We start from the raw sequence: 24,073 nt of genomic DNA on the forward strand, positions 1-24,073 counted from the left end.
CTGGCCTCTTCCTATCCAGATGTGCAGTCCCTCCACCGCCGCTCTCCATCTCACTAAGCTCAGCCTTAAGCTCCCAATCCCCGACCCACCCCATCCCCTCAGCTGCCAGGTGGCACCAACAAGAAAGAGCTGAGCCCAGACCCTAAGTCTGTATCCCAAGCTTTGGACCTAAGCTGAAGCACCAGCAGCTCTGCCAACACACAGCAGCCCTTCAGAATGCTTGGAACCATCACTGGCCATTAAAAGGAATAACACCTCATTGAGCAAATTCGTTTTTATTTCCACCTGTTGAAAGAGCTGTTTGTTTACCAGCAGAGTCCAACATAGATGTGACATACAGACATGAATACAATTAAATACAGGAGAAATTGAACTATATACAACGAGACATACATTTACAGAATGGAAAAAGTCTTTATATTATCTATTGGCTCTTGCCAACGTGAAACATCACCGGAACGCAAATATATCGGGGTTTCCTTTTCCTTTTAACTAAACAAGGAAAATGCAAGTTAGCATTTGTCCACATACTGAGAACTCAAAGTTTAAGAAGCACAGACCTGTGGCACTTCACGGGGTACACAGAAGCTAAAAAAAACCCCTTCTTGTTAAATATTTCACTGTTTGGGTTTCTAGGTTCCAATCAGGGCTACCGAAGCACAAACTGTTCAGTGGTATTTACACGGAGGGAGCTGTGCAAAGTCACGTCAGGCTCCAGCTTGTAACTATGGCAGCCACGTGGATGTGATGCAGCCCCAGCTGGAGGTGATCCATTACATCCCCTCGGTACCACCCTCCTGACGCAGCAGCCACCCAGTGAAAACTGCCCTCAAATTCTTCCCCCTTCACGACCTTTAAATATTTTCACAGTTTAATGTTGGGCTGCTTCTTCTCTTCATTCATATTTTAAGTCACCTTTAGGACTGTTGCATCATTTCAACTTTTTTGGAGCAGAACTTCCAGCCCTCGCTGTGCTACCCACCCTATAAGGCTGCTGTGTTCCTTCACTTTTGGGTCCATAGGAAGGAGAGATGTGTAACTTCCTGGTATTACAGTATTGCCACAGTGCAGGACCTGCATTGTGCTGGTAACAGAACCAAAGCCAAGCTTCCCCAGAACACATAGGAAGGTATTGCTGTTGTGCAGCTGGCCTTTACCAAGCAGTTTGGGATGCTTTATTACACCCAGTAACGCCCCTCAACATCCTAATAAGAAACGTGGCTCTTGGGATGCAATCTTCAATCGAGAACTTGAGATGGCTAATTAAAAGAGCTGCTTTAATTAAAGGCTTCCTACCGATCCCTAGGACAAGTCAGCAAAGAAGCATCAGAGCCATTGCTAACTGAATGCATCTACAGCCACATGGTGCCCAGAGCCCACAGTACTACTGCTAAGGTTTCTTATAATCAACACTTCGGGTACCTGACAGTCTCACTTGGGATTTATTTTACATACCAAACTTCAGCCTTCTCAGATGCAGCTACAGCACACGTGGAGCACACCACACCGATTTTAATGATCTCAGTTATTATCCTGTTTGCTCATCTGGAATCCAACATCAGCCTGCAGATTTCCGCTGGTTTAAGGCAGACATTTTTAACTCTGCTCTGGAACAAAAAAAGATGTGACCAGACAATAGTGCCCAAACCTGCGCCTTCCTGCCCTGTTAAACACAGAGCTCCCCCCAGGACAGGCTCCTGACGTCTCTCAGCATCACACCCACAAAGGATGCACGGCCTTTAAAGCAAGGAGATTCAATAAAGTTATTCGTCCCTCTCAATTTGTAGCATTACAATTATTTAAATGTTAATCCTACGCATCAGGCTAAAACCAGTCAGGTGTGTCAGTACAGCAACTGAAGAGAGCAACAAAGTGAGCGCAGTGAATGTGAAGCATTGCATTGGGTACACTCGATACAGTAAGAAGATCTACCTGGGTAGTTTGGTATTCAGCTGCCGAGAGCAAAGCATACAATTTGCTTCTCATTCATCACTAGGAAGCTTAGAGGACACTACCTGCTCCTCAGCCACAGAGCTCCATAGGACTGCAGTAAACCCAGGAGAGCATCTCATCACATTGGAAACCAAACGCAGCGTTGTGGTTCACACACAGGAATCCCCGGCGGTCTCCTCACGGTGCACGCGCTGCTGACTGGGCCACAGATCTCATGGAGTCCATAACAACATCTACACCTTCAAGCTGTCTGCTTAAAAACCCACCTGACTGCTGGTTAACAGCAGGTTAATTGACTGCGTTGCCCCCAGATGACAATTCAGTTAATGATGAAACGATCCATTCTTACAGAACTTATTCTACTCGGGCAAAGGCGATTTAGCAGAAATACACAACGAGCATCTGTTAGGAGAAAAATCAAAGCGCAATGGAACGGCAAACTGTTCATCTGTACTTTGGAAGGTAACTATCCCATATCGGTACGCGATGGTGGGAATAATCTCAAGAAGAAGAAATAACAAAATATTCAAACCCCTCTTATTCACGCATTAAAAAAGTAGAAGGAAAGTTATTTCCTTGAGTTATTCTCAAAAAAATCAGTTTTATTTGGACGTGTGCACAACCTGCAGCTCCTCAAATCTTCAGAGCATTGAAAACATGACATTATTCCCCAAAATCCAGTTGAATCTGTCCTGAGAAACGTAAGTACTCATATATAAATCGGATGGTATTGTCTATGAGTGAGTTTTTTCCTGCAGGTTGGGCAGGAGTTGGCGTTCCTAAGAGAGTCGCGGAGGCACTGACTACAGAAGACGTGGCCGCACTTGGTTGACACAATGAGTCGTCCACTCTGCACAATCTGGAAGAAAAGAAACCACAACAGGCGTTTCACAGAGCTGCAGGGCTTGGAAGGGACCTCGGCAGATCACCGAGTCCAACCCCCTGCTAAAGCAGGATCCCTACAGCAGGCAAACAAGGAATTCAGCTCTGCTGGTCTACTGGCACCAAACACCACTTTGGTGCCCACAGGCAGCACCATCACTGCTGTAATAACAAGCCTAACTCTCAGTGTCTCCTCATCACCTATTTCTCCCTCTGCCTACGCTACTCCCTAGTTTTACCTTAGAACCCAAGCCTGCACTTCAAGCTATCTGTACTGTCTCATACATCCCAAAGGAGTTGTGCAGTTCACCTTCTTCCCATTCGCCCTCTAAGAAAGACAAATGACAACGTGGATCCTTACCTCCGAGTAGCCATCCATGCAAATTGGGCAGCTAACAGTACCAGAAGGCCTTGTGGTAAAGGGAATGAAACAAAACATACATACATCAATTTAATGGTACACTGAGAGTTACTGAAACATAAAATGTCACACCATCATCTGACCGCATTGACAAGCCATGACATTTCATCTGAAGATCCCCACATATCTTTAATTACATCCATTTGTTGCATTCAATAAGCAGTTTGGGTCTCTGTCACCAAAGGGAAGCAGCTTCTTGGTTTCCATTCATCCTTCAGCAGCCTATACACCATGCAGCACACACAGCAATGCTCAGCTTCAAGACACCGTATCAGTTCTGTTACTAAAGGACAGCTATGTGGTTTTGTTACCATTCATTCCAGAAATGAAAGAGGCTGATAAATTAACACATCCCATATCCCAATTAAGTGATGTCCCAACCCAGCAACATAGATGTACCCCAAACTCCCTCCTTATAAAATGAATGATTATATAGGGCATATTTTCGGACTGGCTCTCTTTTTATACTGCAACTGTTTCCATGTCTCTGAATTCACTGCCCAAGACACACCAGTTAATGATCTCATGGAGAACAAAGACCTGCACTGCTGTCATTGTTGATTTTGTTGTGGGTTTTTTGTATGTGTGGGAGTTTTCTTTGTTTTATTTCTTTAAGAATGAGATGTCTTCCAGAAAAGCACTTACATTTTAGGTGTAAGCACTATATTTTAGGCCTGTAGTCTTAGCACAGTAATCACAACCTTACAGAAGTTGCTTCTGCTGCAACCAGAAAACAAACAAGTAAGAACTTTTCCAGTTTTGTCTTCATTAATTTACCCTTACCTAACAAAGAGTTTTCTTGATATAATCCAAATGCTACATCTAGGATAACATTTTAGAGGTATACACTTCAGAGGTAAAATTTAGAGGCTACTTTGCAAGTAAATGACTTCAATGTCACAACTACTGACCGCATGTTTTACCAATTCATGGCCAAAACTGGACTAAGAGCTCTACAAAGTCACAACTCCACCATCACAAACTGCATCACTCTATGTTCAGGGTTCTTGGGCAAAGGGAAGCCGTCATGATACCGTAAGTATCACAGTAAGCAGCTTCAGGAACTCTACACCATAAACTCTTGGCTTTACTGTGCATGCAGAACATCTTTCACAGTGATAGTGACAGAGCACTGGGAACAGGTTGCACAAAGAGGTTGTAGAGTCTCCTCTGGAGGTATTAAAGATCTCTCTGGATGCTGATCTATGCTACCGCAGGGAGCCTGTTCCAGCAGGAGGTTGGCTCAGGTGATCTCTAGAAGCCCCTTCCAACCCCTGCAGTTCTGTAATCCTGCCATCATCTCCCGTGTTAAGCAACAGTTTATATAATTCATTAATGACAAAAGCATAAGAAGCTTGAGATATCCTTCATCCCATAATCGTTAATTCAAGCAGCAAGTAATACTGAAGTCCATCTCTAGTTTCACATACATAATTAAATTCCATTAATTTCTCCATTTTTTACTACTCAAATTGAGGCTATAATACCAACTCAATAATTAATTACAACTGATGATAACCTTCACATGAGCAAGACTAACTCAACTCTGTAGTCTGCCACAGAGCCATGTATGGTGTGAAACTATAACCTCACCTTCACGTCAGTGATAGAAGTTACATCACTGAGCTGTCTTAGCCTTGTCTACACAGAGCAGGAAGGCCCATCTCTAACAGAGAAGTATGAGCTTGAGGCACCTAAACGTTCCATTTTTACATTAACCAAAAACAGGCCCAAAGTAACAAGTTTGTAAATTCAACAACAAAGAGCACTGCTCTCATATGCTACAAGGAACTTCACATCGCACATTTAATAACCTGAAAACCAATGTTCCTGTATCCAAGTTCTCTCCCATACTGTCCTCTAGTAAACTAAAGGGCTCACAGCCCACCAACAAGGTAGGATCAGCGTGATGTGCTGCTTCCCAAAACGTGCTCAAAGAGGCTGTTATGGAGTCCACCTTAAAATGCCTCTGAGTGTTAGAAGAAAGAAGTTACTGCCAGCATCCAGACATTTGTGAGTTTGGTTTTTTAAATCACAATGCATGTCTTAACTCATAGGACAGCTGGGCTGCACAGCTGGATCTGAGTTGAAGGTACCCAAAAAAAGGATTAACAACATCTGAGCTTTAAGGTCACATATAAATGCCTGCAGACACTGGGATGCAAAGAAGGTGAGTTAGCACATCCTCATTATTACACTGACTTCTTGTCAATGTGATAGACCACTTAAAATTCAAAACAAAATCACCCACCACTGCTCTTCAGCCTGGAAATTATCAGCATCTTGCTAACTTCTTATCCTTCACTCCCTGGTAACTACAGCAGGCAGATCAGCTGTGCTGTAAATGCCATTCACTTGGCTCAGATCCAGTACCTCATGCCACAGGGTCAGCCAGGGATACTCTATTCAAGATTGTCAGAGATAAGAACAGCCGTCCCTCCTCAGTAACTGCTCTCAGTCAGTTGAGAAGTTCGACTCTATTTTAAGTATGCAGGAGGTGCTTAGGAAATATATATAATGCAAAGAAAAACAGATTTATTTTCTTTAGTTTATCATCCACTGCACTTCAGCTGCAGTTTGGTTTAATCTATTTCCTTGTCAGAGACAGTCAGTGATAATACAGCCTGAACAGTATGGCCTAAGCACACTGCACTACTGTCAACAAAAGCCTACATTACAGCCCTTAGTAGAATCTGCTTTTTTGTTTCCCAAAAGCATATTTTCTAATATACCACATTTCTCTACAATGCAATCATGTCTCAATCTGTGAATTTGAAGTGGAAACTAAGTTATGATTTCAAAGATAAACCAGACCATAATGATCCGAATCAGCCCTGTGTGCACAGAACACAACTCAATGTTTGTTAGGCCATAGACATACATACTTGGAGCTTGCAGTTTCATCCTCCAGTGGTCCCAGCTCTCGAGACACTTTATCTGTGACATACACATCATTATCTCTCGTTTCATCTTCATCATCGCTACTAAGCACACAGCTGTCTGACTGCCGCTGGCCTCTTAGTCTGAGATTTCTCCTCCGCTGTCGATTCTCTGTAATTTATTTATTTAGATATACCATAAAAATACATACAGTGAATTCTACAACACTTTTACTACCTTGAAGAATTAAAAAAAAAAACAACAAACACAACAACAACCATTTGATTGTTTAAAATAAATAAAAGGGGGTAGAGAAGACTCAAGTTTCCGAGGAGCACAGTGAGGTGGCAGGGCAAAAAGGTTTGGTAACAGTGAGCACTTTTGTTCAGACCTGTATAAAGCTTGAGATTAGAAGGGAGCACCATCCCCCACAATTACCTAAACTGCTTAGAGCACCGATATCATTGCCAGCAGCCAGTTGCTGCTTCAGGGGATTACTGACCATATGGACAAACACACACACACCTCAGGTCATTCTTCTGGTAACAAAGTCAAGTCATTTTTCACAAGTGACAGAAGAGCTGCTTAAGTGGCACATTTAAATGACATAGTTGCTTTTGTTTCTCACTCATACAAGAACAGAACAAAATCACTGAGCCCATCAAACCCAGAGGTTATAGAACCGCTGTTGGCTTTTTCACCATCAGAAACTGCACACAAGAATTATTTCTTTGCAGCTCCATCACGAACACCAACCATGGAGCCTTAATAATGATTACATAAATAGCCACAACATTTAGAAGTCCTTGCACAATTATTGAGCTATAATCTCTATTGCATGTGGGGATTTTGTTTTGTTGTTTTTTTCCACTTCCTTCCTTTAGAGCCCCAAATGGATTACATTCTAGGTAAGCAGCTAACAGCTGTAAGAGGCCATGCTTTTTACATTACTGTCTCAAAGTTTGCTGAAATTGACAAATTCAGGCAAGTCCTGGCCAAGGTTCCAGGACTGCCTTTGTCTGAGACACACAGGAACCAAGGTTCCAGAAATCCCTTTGTTTAGGAGATGGACCAGTCGGGAGCTACGAAAGGGAGATAAGATGCTGATCAATGGCCCTTAAGTGGTCTTTTGTGTTGGCCTGTCTCAAGGAAGATGGCCATCTCTGAGGACTGATGGCTCTTAAGTGGTCTTTCTCTCGTGTTGGCTCATCTCAAGGAAGATTGACATCTCTGAGGAAATCACAAGACTCTGACCCGAGCCGTCCCGAAATCTCTCGAAGGCTGGAAAGGGCACGGACAAACCACGGTTTTGTGGGCATCTAGGTATCTGACCTCAGATCCCTCCACCGTTGTCCTACTGCTGCCTATTATCTCTTCTGGGATTGCTGCTCGAGGCTCTGCTCCGAGGGACCTCGCTGCCCGAGACTCCACTTCCTGAGACCTCGCTACTCTGACCATCTTCTCTGCGTTTCATCGATCTGCGGCCTGCTACTCCGCTGCTGCTCTCCCCTACGCTTTTGGCATTCGTCGCTCTCCCTTCCCCATCCCCTCAGCTGTCTATCATTTCCAATAAACTGGTCGGATCAACATTTGAATGCTCTTCTTCTTAATCTCACGCTGGGCATAACATATCAAAAGAACCTTTGCCTCACTCCTAAATTGGAGCGAGACAACAGCTTATTAACACACCTCGGGTATTGTAATCAGAATAAGGTCTGAAAGGTGCAAAGGATTAGTTTTGTTATACCTTGTCTACAATTAGACCTGAGGCAGAAAACACCCAACTTGTTAGCACTGATCAGTGCTACATTTGAGGAGTGTCAGACTACATAATGAAAGCAGCACGACCTTTGATATCTTTCTACCTCATTTCCTTCAGTGCAACACAGGTTAATAAGGCCTTTGAACAAGGTCTTACTCAAAGCAGATATTCCACTGCTACAAAGGCTAACCCAAGTGACTGATGACTTCATGCTTATGGAACTTCTGCACTGGAGAAGAAAAATGTATTCTAAGAACATCCAGTGGCTTTTATTTCAGATACTTCACATCAGCTTTCACAGAGACTCTGAAATATAGATTGAATCCATTCCCTGAGGTGCTGGCCAGGTACTACAGCACTGCTCTCTGTCTTTCCATGAAAGCAGTTTCAACCCATGCTGCTTATGTTTGTTGGGAAAGGAAAAGTTCAGGACAATTCCTTGATGCTTGTAAAATGGAAACTCACCTTCAACGATCTTCAACGATGAACCAACACATACAGCATGGGAGGGAAAAGAAAAATAAAGTTAAACTGTAGCATGCACTGAAGTTTTATGTACAAGCACCCGAATAGCTATGAAACCAACAACAAGGCAAAGTAAGAATTTTAGGATACCACAATGTCATCTTGATTAACAAAATGTTAAAATAGTTTCAGAGAAGTGACTCGTTTATTAAGCGATTACTTTGGGTTTTGCTGCTAAGGGAAGGAAATGGAGGCAGCTTAGGAGCCATCTTAATCTCCTCTCTGCTCCCCAGTTTCAGTACCCCAACTTGATTGAGGCTGAAAAACAGAAAACCAACCCGCTGTTACATTCAGCGGAACCAAAGCCAGGGCAACGCAAACCATGCTATAAGGATTGCAGCATTCCCCTTGTACTGGCTCAGCAACAAACTGTTATTCCCGCTGCTTGTTTTTGGCTCTACAAGGCAGCAGTGGCATCCCCAAACCAGCGTTATTAACTACACTGCAGACTGGATCAAATACTGCTCAAGCTTTAATAACAACAGTAACAAAAAAGTGAATTTTCAAAGACTTGCTATAAGTTTAACTAGCTCCTAGTTGCTCAGGCAACTTGTAGATGCCTGAACACTTCCTATTTGTCATGCTGAAGACTTACTGCTACTTCTTTGATTTTCTGTTTAAATCATCAGCCTTTTTCTTTGAAATATTCAACACACCTTCAGCTTTAAATGGCATTTACTTACATGACCCATGATGGGTAATATAACCCCAAGACTGGGAGCAACAAGCTACAACAGACTGTGCTCATCACCTGCAGGTGGTAGTCACAGATGCAGATACATTAATAGGTCTATCTGGGATTGGATGTGAGCTGTGAAATGCTAAATAAGAGCCACACTTTAACCCTTTAACATAGGCTACCTACTGAGATGCCAGAAGACAAACTAAGAAGCCTTTCTTCTGAAAATCTAAGGCTCTGGTAAGCTATGACCCGAGGCCCAGTGTTGTACAGAGTAAATTTACTTCTGCAGGGAGTGTATCCATTTGCTTGTATTGCACAGATCTCTTAATGTAGGTCAATACACATTTCAAAGGAATGCATGTACTGAAAAGCCAACTTTCAGCTCATCCTTAGACTCTATCAGCAGCAAGAACACAGAACTCATTTGACTACAGCATTTAGATAAGCATGTCACTACTTACCACAACAGAATCATTGTGAGTTAGATCAACTACTACAGGATCAGAAGATTCACACGTGAGATCTACTACTTCTTCACCAGCTTAAAAACATAATGTTAGAACACAAATCAGAGCTCACAGGAGTAAAGTTACCCATCAGTGTATAACAGTGTATAACAGGCTGAGGTATCATACAACACTGCCCATCCCTCTTCTCTTTGGTAACATACTCAACTTTTCATTCAAGCTTTGCTGTCAGCGGTCTATATATACAGTATTAACAGCTTCTGCAAGTTGCAGTGCACAACTAACTGACCTCATGTGCTTTCTGATATATCAGTATCTTGTGAGAGGTGCACAGCAACACATTCATCTAATATAGGAGAACGTTTATCACGCTTTAAAACATGAATCAAACAGGATATTTCTTTTCCAGTCCTGCGCTGTAAGTGTTCCAGTATCACATCTCATCTAACTTTCAAAAGCCAAATACATAGCAAAACCACAAGAAGCCATTTATTTACTTGCAAGTTTCCAAATTTAGTTTGCTGTTATCTGAAGTGGCAGCTGCAGTAACCCCGAGTGCATCGGACCAGATAACTGGATGTGCGAGCAACACACATGCACCTTTCTTACCTAATTCACCTATTAGCAATTGCACCCCAGTAACAATCTTAAACAGCTGTCGGTAGGCTTGCTGCTGTTCACTGCTTCCATACTATGTCCTTTGTTAAATAAGTAGCTTTCCACTCCCCTTCAAAGGACCTTGAAACTGGCCAAAACCACATTATGTGGATTCCCAGCACTCCAGGAGAAGCCTGTTTTCTTATATAGTTCAAAAGAAAGCTTACCACTTTCTTCCAGTTCTATTGGCTCTCCTTCTGAAGCCATCTCTGTGGTAGAAGCTATCAGTCTGCTTCGTTTCTGAGCTTGCCTAGAGTTAGCTGATCCTCCACGGCGCTTTCTTGGAGTCTAAGAGAGAAGAAAGCCTTAGTACGTTCTTTAGGAGTAATACTAATGCAGCCCCCACCTTTCCAACATCAAGGTAAACAAAACACACCGCTAGAAGCCTGTAGCATAAATATAACAGCGGTAAATGACTCCTATCTGAACTGATCTCATCAAGGAGCAGACTCCATGCCAGGTCTCCCACCAGCTGAATCACAAAAGAAAAAGCCACACTACATTCTGAAGGTCTACATGGGAAGATGAGCTCACAATGACACCAGGTATTAACTTCCAGCCAATCAATGCCATCAGTTTTCACTCATGCTCTGAGTTATTTCTGAAACGCTGCTATAGCACCTACAGATGAGAAACTTCTGAGTATCACAGAACATGAAGTTAAATGGCAAATTAGTGCTGCAGCGTATTTACAGTAAACTGTTACCAAGATTTATATAAATATGATAAATATATTTTAAGAATCACTTTTGCATTGATCAGTAAAATACTTACTGTACTCATGGTGTTTCTTGATACAGAGTTACAGAAAAAATAAGAGGTATAAATACCATAAAATTAAACGCAAGGAAGCTACAATTCTCAATTCCTTATATTTCTTTAGGCAGTACACTGTTAAAAAGTCCAGATTTCTCAGTATCTTAGAATGACGTTCTTCCAAACCTATAAGAAAAGAAGAGAGAAGATTACCTATCTGTAATTCTTGTTCTCTCACACACACCCGAACTTAAGGATGTCGGTTCTGAGCCACGAGCTTCTGACCAGAGCTGGAATGGAAGTCCCACAAGTTTAGTATCAGAGCTACAGACCCCTCAAGCAGGGCCTGAAGCCTCACTAAGGCTCACTTGTTTCTTAGTTAAACTTACTCTGGCGTTTAGCAGCAAATCAGAAAGATATAAGGAGTCCCAATTAAGCTTTATCTGAAAAAACAACCTATTATTTGAAGGTAATGTTTGTGTGGGGGCAGAAATAACCAGGATTCATGCTGTAAGAAGCCATCCTTAGAGAACAAAAATTACAGATAAGCAGTCCTCTATTCTCCAAACCACAGCTAGATCAAAATGTGGGAGCTAAGCAGCTCGAAATGTGGAGAACAGAAATGGCTGTGTAGAAAGGCTCCAAGAAACACCACTGTTCACAATGGCAGGGGTTGAGCCCTGCTCAGCAGGCAGCCAGCTGCTGGATGACCCAGCCCCACTGTCCCTGCAGGGCTGAGCTCTCTGCTCACAGCTCTGGCTATGAAAGGTGCCAGCTGTGGCTCATTGAACAGCCCCATATCTGCACAACTGCAACCCAGTGAGTTCCTAACACTTCTGGGTACAAACACGGGCACACACCTGAGCACTGCTGAACCGACTCTGACTCACACACTTCACTGCCTGTACTCAATGCAGGAAGCCCAAAAGACGCTCCCTGCACACAGAACTCAGCCACACAACCCTTCTCAGTTCCATTCCATTCTGTATCGAGGCGCAGTGTGTGCACCTCATCCTACTGCTTACAGGTTGAGATTCACCTCCCAATGAATGAAGCTTTCCCACCACCTCTCAGCTTAACCCAGAAAGCCAAGCTACAACTTCCTCAGCTCTCCTCTGATATAGAGCTGGAAAAATACTTTGAGAATAAAAGACTGGGGAATACCGACATACGTATCTGAGGATCACAAGGAATTCATCTTCATACAAGCTTTAAAATTACCAACAGCTGGAACTGTTTTCATTGGAGTCTCTTACGGCAACCTGATGTATCTATGCTTAATACAGAACCTACACAAAACCCCAACGCTCCTGCCCCATTCTAGTCTGCTAAGGGCTTAAATCTGAACTTCTCTGGGAGCTTCTTTCAAGAGGAAAGCTGAGGATGGATATCCATGGGGAGCCCACTGCTGTAAAACCCAGAGAGGGAAAATCCAGCAGCATCCACTGAGGGAAAGCAGACTGCTGGAGCTTGTTACTGCTGTGGATGACGCCTCCTGACCTGGCAATGTTTCTGTCTGTATAAGAACAAACCTCTTCTGTGTGGCTGCAGATTTCTACAGTAGGTTCCTGGCTTACTCAGGAAGCTTCCCCCAGTGGTAACTATCCATACCACAAAGAGGAGGAAAAATGAAGCCAAGCTTACTTTCTTTGGTACAACGCAGATCAAGTTACCATTACATAAGAATAGAATTAACAGCTACAAATCCTGCTCGTTTAGGCACCTTTTTACTGATTAGCACCTAAAGGCTTTCAAAGCCCCAGGACCACTCACAGGCCCAGACACCCACATCAACCCATAAGGGCTGTGAGATCCCCTCCAGCACACACTGCTCAACCAGCACCCAACAGCACGAGCAGGCACTGGGGGTACAACCCCAAACCAGAAGCATCCAAAGCTCCAGCTGCAGCCATTAACAAAGTCATCTATTATGTCTGTAACATAATCAGTTCCAGATTCTAGAATGAGGATTTGTCAGAGCGGGACAGGTTGCGCCTTCAAATGTGCTTCCTCACCTCCTCTCTTATTAAGCCCTCTCAGTGCACTCCCAACAGCCCATAGAAAAAAATAAGCTCTGTGGTTCTCCTCGCAGTGGTGCTCAGGGCCAGGCCCAGAGGCATAATCTGGAGCCTGAGAGCTCCCCTTCCCACCAGGCAGCAAAAAAACCCTTCTTCCCTATATCTTATCTAAATCTTTATTCATGTCTGACTCATGTCCAGCTCTCCATCCTCCGTTACCCCCAGGTCCTTTTGGGCAGGGTGGTGCTCCAAAAGCTGCCTGGACCTCCAGCTCTATCAGGGCTGAGCCAGAGGACACTGCGAACCTCAGCCGTGTGTCTCCGGTGTCTTCAGAGCCAGCCCTGCTTTTCCTCCGGATGCAATACACAAAGTTCACCAATAGCAGACACCAATGGATTCCATCTCCCCATCTCGGCCTCGCAGTGCCCCAGGAGCTCGGCATGAGGAGAAGCAGCCAAGCCCCCCGGCCCAGCTGCAGCCCGGGCACCACGCACACACTGACCATGAGACCACAAAGCACAGCCACGGGAACGCAGCCTGAGCTGCCATTTGGCCGCCTGACCCACTTTGTAGCGCCAACCAAACCCGACGCTGTCGGCTCATTACACGAGCTCTGTGCAGCTCCCTCGCAGGGTTTTCCCGTCGTTAGGCCGCAGCTCGCGTTCAACAAGGCCCAGACACACGGACGGACGCGGCCCGGTTCGGGAGGAGCCGCCCCGCAGCGCCGTGTCACGGCGCAGGGCCCCGCTCCCATCGTCGGGCGGCAGCAGCTCATGCAGCACTGGGAGGCCGGGCCCGAGGCCTCAGGCTCGGCTGGGAGGGAACGAAGCTGCCGATCCGCGGACAAGGCCGCACCGCTCCGCACACACACAGGCCCACTCCGGCCTGGACCCGGCCGCCCTGCCCCCATCGCGGCCTGCAGCCGCCCCAGCTTAACGCGGCCTTCACCCGCCCCCCCTCACCCTGAGCCCGGCTCCGCTCAGCGGCACGACCCGCCCGGCCCCGCTCACCTTCCGCCGTCGGAGCGGTAACGGCACAGCGCGGCGCTCCCCCGCCCTCCCTCCATTGGCTGCACCGGCGGTGCGGGGAATGGCGGCCGCACGTCACGGGGGTGGATCCATCACGGCCCCGCCTCCATCCCGGCCCGTGCCCGCCGGGACATGTAGTTCAGCTGGAAGGATGTGGAAATGATCTCGGCAGCTAGATGGCAACAAAGAATTCCACCAGAAACAAGGGAGAATGTAATGCTGGGAGAGCATTAACAGCAGCTGCACGGCTCCAATGTCAGCGGCGTTTTCCTTCCATTTAAATATTTGCCATCGCCTTAATTAAACACTTAGTAACTGGCATCACGTTCAAATAGAAATACATTACGTCGTCTCACTGCTCTGCAGATTCTAATGCAGATTTATATCCTCCTTGGCCAGGTGCCTAGAATAAGTCTCATGATTTAAGGGCTGTTTTACAGTATAGAAATTGTCATAGAGGGCAAATGATCTTCGAGGTGAGTAGCAGAATTCTGTCTTCTGGAAGCAGAAAAGAGAAAAGAAGCTAAAGAGACCCAGCAGTGTTATGTGCTCCTTCCACTGTTTAAACACTGAGCAGACTGCAAACAGAGGGATGGTCTCTTGGGGTGCTGAATGCAGCCTGTGGGCTGTCCTGTCATCTCAACCTTCCAAATGATTTCCTTGCACCCTCTAAAACCAGTATTGAAGCTGGTGATCTTGTTACACGCAGTTACTGTCACGTCAGAAGATGTGTTAGGAACCTGGGCCAAACATGCTGCTGAAAAAATGCTGATGTAAACAAGTACTGCCTTTTTTCTGCCCCCATTTTTATTCTTCAGGAAAATGAACACAGCAACTCATGGCACAGTGACAGCAGTAATATGGATCTCAGTGTTCTTACCCAGACACTGGCCATCTCGGTTTCTTACAGCTTTTCATTCTAATAGGAAGAAAATGTAACGTTACAGCTACAAAATTAAAATTCCAGTATAAAAAATTAACACGTTTCCATTCTACCATGTCTGAATGACCCAAATTTTGCTACTAAAATGGTACAGATCAAATAAAGATTAAAATTCAACCTTGTGATACACAGTTGCTCTGGGAGACTTCCAGCAGGCCTGGGTTTGTTCCAAGTGCACTTTATTTTACTTCGGAGCGCAGGATACACGATGTGGCTCCGCTTTTTGCTGCCACGTACGCAGCCATTTTCTCGGCTGTTTCTCTGGCCATTAAACCGTATTGAAGAGACTTGAACCGCCTTCCCCGACTCTCTTCCAGTTCTTTCCAACGGTTCCACTGCAAGGAGTCCTGTAGAGATGACACGCAGAGGATCAGACTGCTGAGAATAGGATGGTTTTGTTTAGAGGATACACTTAACTTTTATTTGACAGTTTGGCTGGCAACACAGCGAACACGACTGGGAAACATCAACAGTTTGGGCATGATGAATGGAGAGGAACTCAATTGGGTTGCTCAGTTTATGATGAAGTACACAGCTGTAACACTACACAGAATGTGAGGTCGATAGCAAACTATTGGGATGGCTTGCTCCCATGCCACTACCTCGTGTTCTTTCTCTGCAATCAAGTTATCCTTGAAGCCACAAATGAACAGAATCTATCACACTCTGCTGTCAGCTGATTTATAAGCTAGTTCACAAGGGAGTATTCCCAAAAAAAGCTCAGAAACAGCAGAAAACAGCTACTTCTTCATCTGATTTTTCACTGAAAATAGTAATTTTTAAAAAAAATTTAATTAATGGTAGTTTTATATATATATATATATATTATTATATTTCCACCATTTACAGCACTATGCAGTTCAACTAGAACAAAGGTGCTGCTGGGCATATCTGACAAACACTGAGCTACTTCCCTGTAATAAGATTTGGGCAGGGTCATGCAGGGTTGGACAGCACTGATGGAAGACGCACCAAAACTTCTAAGTAATTCAGAGTAACCTTAAGGTTCTCCTGTTGTGTTCTTTTTTTCTTTCCTGTCTTACAGATGCCTTAACAACTGAGCAGGCCCTAAACAAAGATACTGTGACATCTTAGGAGGGTAACTGTGCAAAGCTTTGCTAAAAAACAATAATAAACTGCAAAATCTAACTTCAAAACAAGCAAACAAGCCTTGTTTTGTTGTTCCTTTCCCCACTTTTATGCAACACAGGAGCACTCATACAGACCCACATCAGTAGTAAAAAGTCAGAATTTGCAATCTGTTTACTTTATAAATGTCTCTCATTTGTAATTATATAGCTGCTTGCCTTTGAAGTCTGCATTTATTGCCTGTACTTTATACTGGACCCCATTCAGCAAAGTGATTTAGTATACGTTCAAAGCCTCAGTTCAGAAAGCCATCCCAACATAGGAAATGCTTTCTTCAAATAGGCCTTCAGTATTCTCTTTGCTAAGAAGGAACAGACCTAGAGCTCTATGTAAGCATGCACTTATACATGCAGTGGCTTGAAATGGGGATACTGAGGACTGCAAACATTGGTGCTCTGAAAGACTGCACTATTTCAGTTTGTAAAATATGTGCATTTGAAAAATATAATTTTCCCCTTCACTGAATTCAGCTTCGTCTTTCCCACAGAACAAGTAAAGATTTATTATTTTAGTGGATTGGGAGATGTAGTTCTAATTTCTTACTGGGCTGGTACAGCTTTTAAAATATGACCCCATCATGACTGTTCACTACAGTGGCAGGGGTGGCAGTAGCAGCAGTTCTCAACACTTGTTTCAGGTGCTTGCCAAGGAAACACAACCACTGCTACCAGCATTAAGCCTACAGCCTATCGATGCTTTCATTTGATGTTGTTGGATCATGTGAAGGAAAGGTCAGGTATCATTCCCTTATCAAAGGAATGATAAGCTGAAACCTGCCTTGGGTGTGGGAAGGGGTGAGCATCCCAGTTTGATGTAGTGGGATGTGCCTGTTAGGAGGGTGAGACAGAGTTAGGGACAGGGGTCAGATGCCGTTTCATTGTGTGGTGACATAAGCAGAAAGGTGGGTACTGTGTGGATGGACCCCAGTCTGTGGCAGCCAAATGTAAGGCAAGGAGGTGAGGACAAGGCCATGGTGTGAGGACACTGTGCCTATGCAGGAAGTGGGAACTTGCTACTGTCCCTCTAGTATGGCTTCTGCCACCCTTGCCAGTGCTGGCTGTACAGCAAAACTCTACTGCAGAGATCTTTTCCTTATGTACTCCCAGACCTTTCTTGATGCAGTGCTGGCTTTCCGGGGGGTAATCTTTAAGAGTCCTGCTTGCTTTTTACGCTCCATTGCTTTCTCTGCAATTTTTCTCTGCAGATTTAAAACGCGTTCATCTTTCATTTGCCTTTCACTAGACTGGGACTTCTTTTTCTTTTCTTCTTGCCTGCCAAATGAAAAAGAAGCCATGAGAATGTGAAGTAATATCAACCTATGGAATAAATCCATCTGATTATATATTACTCGGATGATAAAGAATTTGCTTTTGCTTCTGGGAACCAGGCTGGCTGAAAACAGGTTTAAATCACATAGCTCAATAGATGTGGTATTCACAGCTTGCTTCTTGTTTAGAGAACAGTATTACTAAACATTACAGAATCATTTCTTCCCATGGGATTCCATGATGACAATATCTGACAATATTTCAAGCCTGACATGACATTCTTTAGAAAAAAAAAACCATGCAAAACTTGTGTTAACACTGCAGCTTTTTGCTTGTGGAGTTTTCTTAACATGGTCTTTAGTATTCATCTCAGTTGCTGTATTCTTTGACAAATGCAGGATATTTGTTTCTGCATAATCTGAATGTCCAAATTCAGAATCTATGGGGTGGTGATGTATTAAAATTAGAGGTTTTAGGAGAGGAAAAATTGATAGTACCACATGTAGCGTATGTGTAAGGCATAGGAGAGTGGCTATGGGATAGTCTTTTATTTATTTATATTTTTTCCCTTCTATTACAACAACTTTTTTTGTCTTTTGGAGTTTACATTTTTGTCTGGTTTTGCTTGCTTTCGTTCAGCTGGTGCAATGTACTCACAATTTCTTTTTCATGTAATTTGCATCACCTTATACCGTGACTTACTTTACATCCAACCTTCTCATTCCCTCAACAATACCCTTGAACTCGACTGGGTACTATCATGCTGCAGTACTACGTCATGACCAGTTGTGATTCTCTGTCCAAATCCAGTGCTAAAGTAAGCATCAAATCTACCAAGGAATATTGATCATTATCTAATATATCACCAGGTTAGATCTGATGTCCTCTCTCAGCTGGCAAGGATAGTTTTCTGCAAGGTCCTTTTACATTCCAGTAGTACAACATTACAACTGCTATTATTGGAAATCAGAACAGGATTTGGAATAATCAAGAGCAGAGTGCACTGGGGCCTTGTTAGTCACTGTTGAACTCTTATTCTGTGAGTGCCAGGTCCAATTTCAGGGACAGGTTGTCCTTTGGAAATGTTTTACAACAGAATTTCTCCCTCATCTCTCAGGTCTTATTCCATGGTGTTTTCATCATAAATCATGTCTTCTCATGACTTCCAGAGGTCCTTCCCAACCTTAACTCTTCTGTGATGCTGTGATTCTCAAGGAGTTAGAAAAAGGAGAAGGGATTTTCCTTCTGATGCTAAAACCACCAGTTTGCCTTCAGAAGTGTCTGTGTTGAGATTCCAGTGATCCAAACACTCTTTTCATCTTGAGAGAAATATTTTTGTCTGTCTTGTTAACTTCATCTTTGCTAAGAGGAAATTCCTCATAGTAGCAGGTATTCTTCAGGGCAGCCATTCTAGACTACATTACCCAAATTCTCACAGCTTGGACGCACAGGAGATTTGATCCATGCCACACTCCTAAATGTGACTGTGAACTCTTAAAAGAGGGCACAGTTTTGCTTGGTTTCTCATTTCCAGTTGATTTCCTGTGACTCTTCCTGAGCTTCTCAGTTTGTGTCATGTTGTCTACTTGGGATAACACTTCTGTCCCCTCTTTAATACAATCACACATTGCAACAGTGAGCTTAATTTTTAATACAGTTTTGTAAGTCTAAAAATTATGTGCTATCATATGATCTAATTGAGAACACGGGTTATTTCTATTTGCATTGCAATGAGGCACCGCATTCCAGGGGATCTAAGAGAATATAACAGTAAGGTTTTATGTAAATAGTCAGTGATTAAATATTGTCAGTGGGAATAAGCAACAAAACCTTTCATTACATGCAAATCCAGATTCTTGTAAATACCACTACAAGAAAAACAACAAGAGGTTTAACATCATGAAGAAGCAGTAGCTGCTTCTGAATTGACATTCTAAATAGTTGGTTATTATCAGACAAACATTCAGTCCTCCTCTACATGAAGTCATGTGTCAGCCATGCATGAACTTCCAAAAAGCATCTAGTCCCATAAATTTTCAGATGCCACACCACATTCTAATGGAAACTTAGAGAGGGAAGAAAAAAGGGATTTTTCAAGTTCTGTTTTTCTGTGATGGCCAGTGAAGAACTTGTAGGACATGAGACAGGGAATCCTCATATAACTTCTCTCTCTCTGTATCACATATCTCCTAAGGAAGCAAGTTGATAATCACTCAGAATGGGATAGTCTATGGCTAGAAGAACCCTCTCTAGATATAACATAGAATTATGTGATAATTTTTGGAAGGCATATATAGAATTTTTAGTTTACTTACAATCTTAGAATCATAGAATCCTTAGAGTTGGAAGGGACTTTTAAAGGTCATCTAGTCCAACTGCCCTGCAGTGAGCAGGGACATGCACAACTACATCACGTTGCCCAGGGCCTGGTCCAGCCTGGCCTTGAAAGTCTCCAGGGTTGGGGCATCAACCAACTTTCCGGGCAACCTGTGCCAGTGCCTCACAACCCTCATTGTAAAAGACTTTTCCCTTTTGTCTAACCCAAATCTACCTTCTTTAAGCCTGAAAGCATTTCCCTTTGTTCTATTACCACAGACACTGCTAAAGAGTCTGTCCCCTTCTTTCTTGCAGCTCCCCTTTAGATACTGAATGGCCACTGCTAGGTCACCTCAGCTGGAGAAGAGGCTCTCTTGCCCAGTCTGAACAGCCCCAGCTCTCATCCTGTCCTCACAGGAGAGGTGTTCCATCCCTTGGATCATTTTTGTGGCCCTCTTCTGGATGTCCTCCAACAGCTCCATGTCTATCCTATACTGAGGGCTCCACATTCAAACACAATACTCCAGGTGAGGTCTCACCAGACCAGTGCTAATTTTCAAACACTGTGAAATTCTTGCAATTAAAGGGAAGCCCTGCATATACGCTGAACTGATTCTTAAATGTTCTGCAAGCACTCGTAAAGCTACTGCTGTGATGGATGTAACGGCTTTCAATCTATTAAAGGCTGATGTTTCTGTGATTTTTCATGTTCCATTTCCTATTTTGTTTAATATAGTTCATTATATGCTAGCCCAGTGTGCTTCTTTTGTCTTGATGTATGTCTGTAAATGATACTGAAAGGAACTTGCTTGGTAGGGACCCAATTAAACTCCAGCTGACACTAATTAAAGCAGATTTGTTTAGCAAAGCTTAGCCATCACACTTTGCCTGATTAGCAAGAGCCTTCAACATAATATGGTCACAGGTATAATATGTGAGTTTTCGTTGATGCACAGTGGTATCTTATGAACACCACTAGTAATATTTGCTATTCTATGCCTATAATTATGATTTAATTCTGTAAGCATAATGTGATCTTTATATCTCCTGTGTAGTGTATCAATACAAATCAGGCAATTAATCACACTGACTTGATAAATATTCTGGGAGTCTAGACCTGTAAATAGGTTTAATGCACAAAGCCTATAGTTTGTTTAGAGAATAATGAAAGCTGCAGCAAAAAGTCTAGCTTATGTAAATACACCAGCATGCTGCGTATTAACAGAAATACCACCACAGATTTGCATTCTACGTGATCAAGTATTAAAGACATTCCTGAAGAACAACATTTCTAGTATACTTTGATGATGCCTCTTAAAAATTAATGCTCCCAAGTTGTGACCTAGAGTGCCTGGGAGGTGTGAAAAGAAATGCCTTGTAAAATGGATACTGAAAATGTATACTTCCTTCATTTGGAGAACAAATGGGACTCCATTAAAATAAAGTATATTTCTGTATTCCTTATCATGAGTCTGAATAGAAACTTGCAAATTCGGTGTTTAATTTTATTTGCATTTTACCATCATTGGAATGGTCATCTGTTCTAAATAACCTCTCAAATATGTCAGGACAAATCCATGTTAACTTCACATTCCAGCATAGTTTATTTCAGGATTAGAAAGGTTTTAGCTCTGAATTAATACAAAAGAGCCCATTTTAAAGAAACCCAGCTCTATGTGGTATGTACACACTGTGTATCTACCATAACAGATGATTTTTAGAATACTTACTAGAGAAATAGATTTTATGCAGTATACAAGTTCTTAATGCCTGGTTTGAATCTCTAGTGGTAAGCAGTGACTTGAATTACTCCCACAGGATTTCACATAACACTAAATGCTTAGAGATGGGAATTTGTCTCCACCTCAAAGTCTATTGCAGGTCCTTCAGTCTTCTCTCCATAGATGACACAGAAGACAAGGTCACTGATCTATGCAGTCAATCCACTGGAGCTGCAGTTATTGATTCACTAACCTCATTAAAACAAGTTCTTAAGTACTAACACAGTATAACCTTACTCTTTGGAGATTAACTATCAGCTACAAACCAAATCAGAGCTGGGACCAGTGAAAACTAGTTAAATGAATAAATCAATACTGCCTTACTTCTACTGTAATTGAGATTTAGATCTGGAAGATAAATCAATAACATGAATTGAACTCCTAAGAAGCCACCTTCTGTATCCAAGTGATAAACACAAATCTAAAACATGTCTAAAGATGCAACGCTTTAGCCTGATAGAATATGTCTTCAGAATGGCAGCCTGAACATCTATTTGCAAAATAAATACGGCAAGACAAGAAGTAAACTATCAAAGACACAAAAGAAAAAAAGGTGAAAGAAAACTTGCAAAAACAACCAATCAGAGTTTGCAAGCGGAGGCAAGATGCAGTAAAAATGGCATAAGAGCAAGAGATGGTCCATATTTCACACACTCACACAGGCTTTCCTCTTGCCCAGATTTATTTGTAAATATTTTAAACTTAGATTTTACATTCCTTGTGGATGGGATCTGTCTTCTGTATATGTAACCATCCACGATGGTTATGGATCCTTTATTACAATGAATAATAAATATGAAAATTAATAATAAATATGCATAATGAATACAAAATTTGATCAGAGAGCCTGTAAGCAAAGATTCTTCTCTTTGATCTACAGCTATAGTATATTTAATTTATAATTTATTATTATTATCAGAAAATATCCTTCTTCAAGCATGTTCTAAAATAATGCCTGCCCTTTCACATAACAAATGAAGTTCAGAGAAGAAAACTATAGGCCTAATATATTGATTTAGATGACAATGAGGAACCACTTCAAGTAGCAAGTAAGAATGATTATAATAAAATCAAATGGGTTCTGATTGACTGAAAAAGAGCAGAATTGCTTCTTACTCAGTACAGAGTTTTGGCTCTGAAACCTGGTGCAGTACTCTCAATACCAGCTGAGCACAAGGTCATCAACCATGAATTCAAATTGATGAAAAACATTTGTTAAATTTGATGCAAATCATTTTCAGGAGTAAAAAGAAATCTTGTTCCCAGCGTAATCTTTGACGAAAGCTACATTGCTGTATAAAAGGGCAGAATTTCACTCTTGACTTGTTTTTATTTTCATGGAACTAGCAAAGTATTAAGAAAGTTTCAATGTATTAAGTGTCTTATATATGCTGTTTCATACTGACTTTAATGCAGCTGCTCGTCCAAGTTCTGCTCTGAAAACTGAAATCTGGTCCAGTTTATCTAGAAGAAGTTGTTCCTTAGCTTGTTTATCTTGAATTATCTGGTCTCTCTTCTCTTCCTCTGCTGCTTTCTGTACTTCTTTAAGTAGAGCAAGGCGTTCACGTAGTTCCACTATTGACATTTCACAAATTAAACCATGGCCGCCAGTCTAGGAAATAAGAAGTATAGATTTAAATAACACTGTAAATGGCAAGGAGAGAGAAGATGAGTACAGTCAGAGTATTCTGATTGTGTTCCAAATCATGCTGAATATTTTTGGGCTTCAAAAAAGACAGGGATGACTCTAACCTAACTGCTATTATGACTCTAGCCTAACTGCTATTTGCAAGCTGGTTTTAAAGTGTAGAGATTATCTTCTGTATGTGTACAAACACAAGGCTCTCAAAACCTTTCATGAAAAAATATTGACATATAGAATAAGCACAAACATAACGTGTTATAATGGAAGACATAGATGCAGGAAGTCAAGATGCTTACCAGACTCTTTTTATATGGTTGTATAATATTAAGAGTGAAAGACTGGTTAAGATTTTGGTCACAAAGACCTTGATCTAATTAGTTCCACAGAAAATGAATGACAAAGTTCAGAAAGGCTGAATATGAGACAGGCAAAACAAATGAACAACCACTTCTCTGAATGTTATTTCTAAGATTGAACATAAGTAGTAATGATAAATATATGCAAGTAAAACTCATTACAGTCATTTTAATGGAGAGAAATTATTCAGTTCGAGAGCTGATGTGTTTTCAAACAACGCTTTTCAGCAGAAAAACAATCCCTTGTATTGAATACTGAGTTGCTTGTTGACAGAATACAACTTGCCTTTCACAAAACAGAACATGAATGGGAAGGGAAAAAAATCAACCACCAGGAAGAGAGAAGAATGTTCTGTTATAGACACATACTCAGATTGTGAGTTTGGCTGCAAGACACCAAGTATGGCAGAGAAACAGACTGAACTATGTGCTGCTACAGCTGTGCTTAAGAGAGCTTATTATTGAGTTAGACTGGAGAGCCAAATGATACAAACTCATCAGTGATGGTGAATGAGTCCTGGGCAGGAACCTGCAGAATCCTCCAACATTTCCAAGAGTCTCTCCTGTACTTTTGGTTCACACAG

At 42.4% G+C, this 24,073-nt stretch overlaps 2 protein-coding genes across 8 annotated transcripts in view; both read right to left on the reverse strand.

Moving 5' to 3' along the window:
- Window positions 1–259: 259 nt before the first annotated feature.
- RNF4 (ring finger protein 4) lies at window positions 260–14,144 on the reverse strand. Of its 4 annotated transcripts, none has more exons than XM_015862667.1 (8): window positions 14,014–14,144; window positions 11,060–11,171; window positions 10,397–10,517; window positions 9,567–9,646; window positions 8,364–8,373; window positions 6,142–6,307; window positions 3,197–3,245; window positions 260–2,812 (listed from the first exon to the last, which is right to left on the reverse strand). In XM_015862667.1, exons 2-8 carry the CDS (start codon window positions 11,060–11,062, stop codon window positions 2,663–2,665), a joined length of 579 nt encoding a protein of 192 aa, XP_015718153.1. In that variant the 5' UTR covers window positions 11,063–11,171; window positions 14,014–14,144; the 3' UTR covers window positions 260–2,662. The 4 variants fall into 4 exon arrangements, with proteins under 4 accessions (XP_015718153.1, XP_015718152.1, XP_015718154.1 ...); XM_015862666.1 differs by having other exon boundaries at window positions 11,004–11,171; XM_015862668.2 differs by lacking the exon at window positions 11,060–11,171 and adding an exon at window positions 11,199–11,275 and having other exon boundaries at window positions 14,014–14,142.
- A 672-nt stretch (window positions 14,145–14,816) lies between these two features.
- Window positions 14,817–24,073, reverse strand: part of CFAP99 (cilia and flagella associated protein 99) — a 42,382-nt gene continuing 33,125 nt past the window's right edge. For all 4 annotated transcript variants that reach the window (XM_032444085.1, XM_032444086.1, XM_015862665.2 and 1 more), the window contains 3 exons: window positions 22,895–23,100; window positions 17,232–17,394; window positions 14,817–15,321 (listed from right to left, as the gene is read on the reverse strand). In XM_032444085.1, the coding sequence (XP_032299976.1) occupies window positions 15,154–15,321; window positions 17,232–17,394; window positions 22,895–23,100 (537 nt within the window). In that variant the 3' untranslated portion in view covers window positions 14,817–15,153. The remainder of the gene's footprint in view (window positions 15,322–17,231; window positions 17,395–22,894; window positions 23,101–24,073) is intronic.

This window comes from Coturnix japonica, chromosome 4 (genome assembly GCF_001577835.2).
Source record: "Coturnix japonica isolate 7356 chromosome 4, Coturnix japonica 2.1, whole genome shotgun sequence".
Classification (NCBI taxonomy): Eukaryota; Metazoa; Chordata; class Aves; order Galliformes; family Phasianidae; genus Coturnix; species Coturnix japonica.

Bases quoted from the DNA above. Each gene is read 5' to 3' on its own strand.
- RNF4 (XM_015862666.1), bottom strand. The intron at 9,647-10,396 runs GTAAGCTTTCTT...TATGTTTTTAAG, and splicing joins AATAGAACTGGAAGAAAGTG to CTGGTGAAGAAGTAGTAGAT. The intron at 3,246-6,141 runs GTATGTATGTCT...CTTTACCACAAG, and splicing joins GATGAAACTGCAAGCTCCAA to GCCTTCTGGTACTGTTAGCT.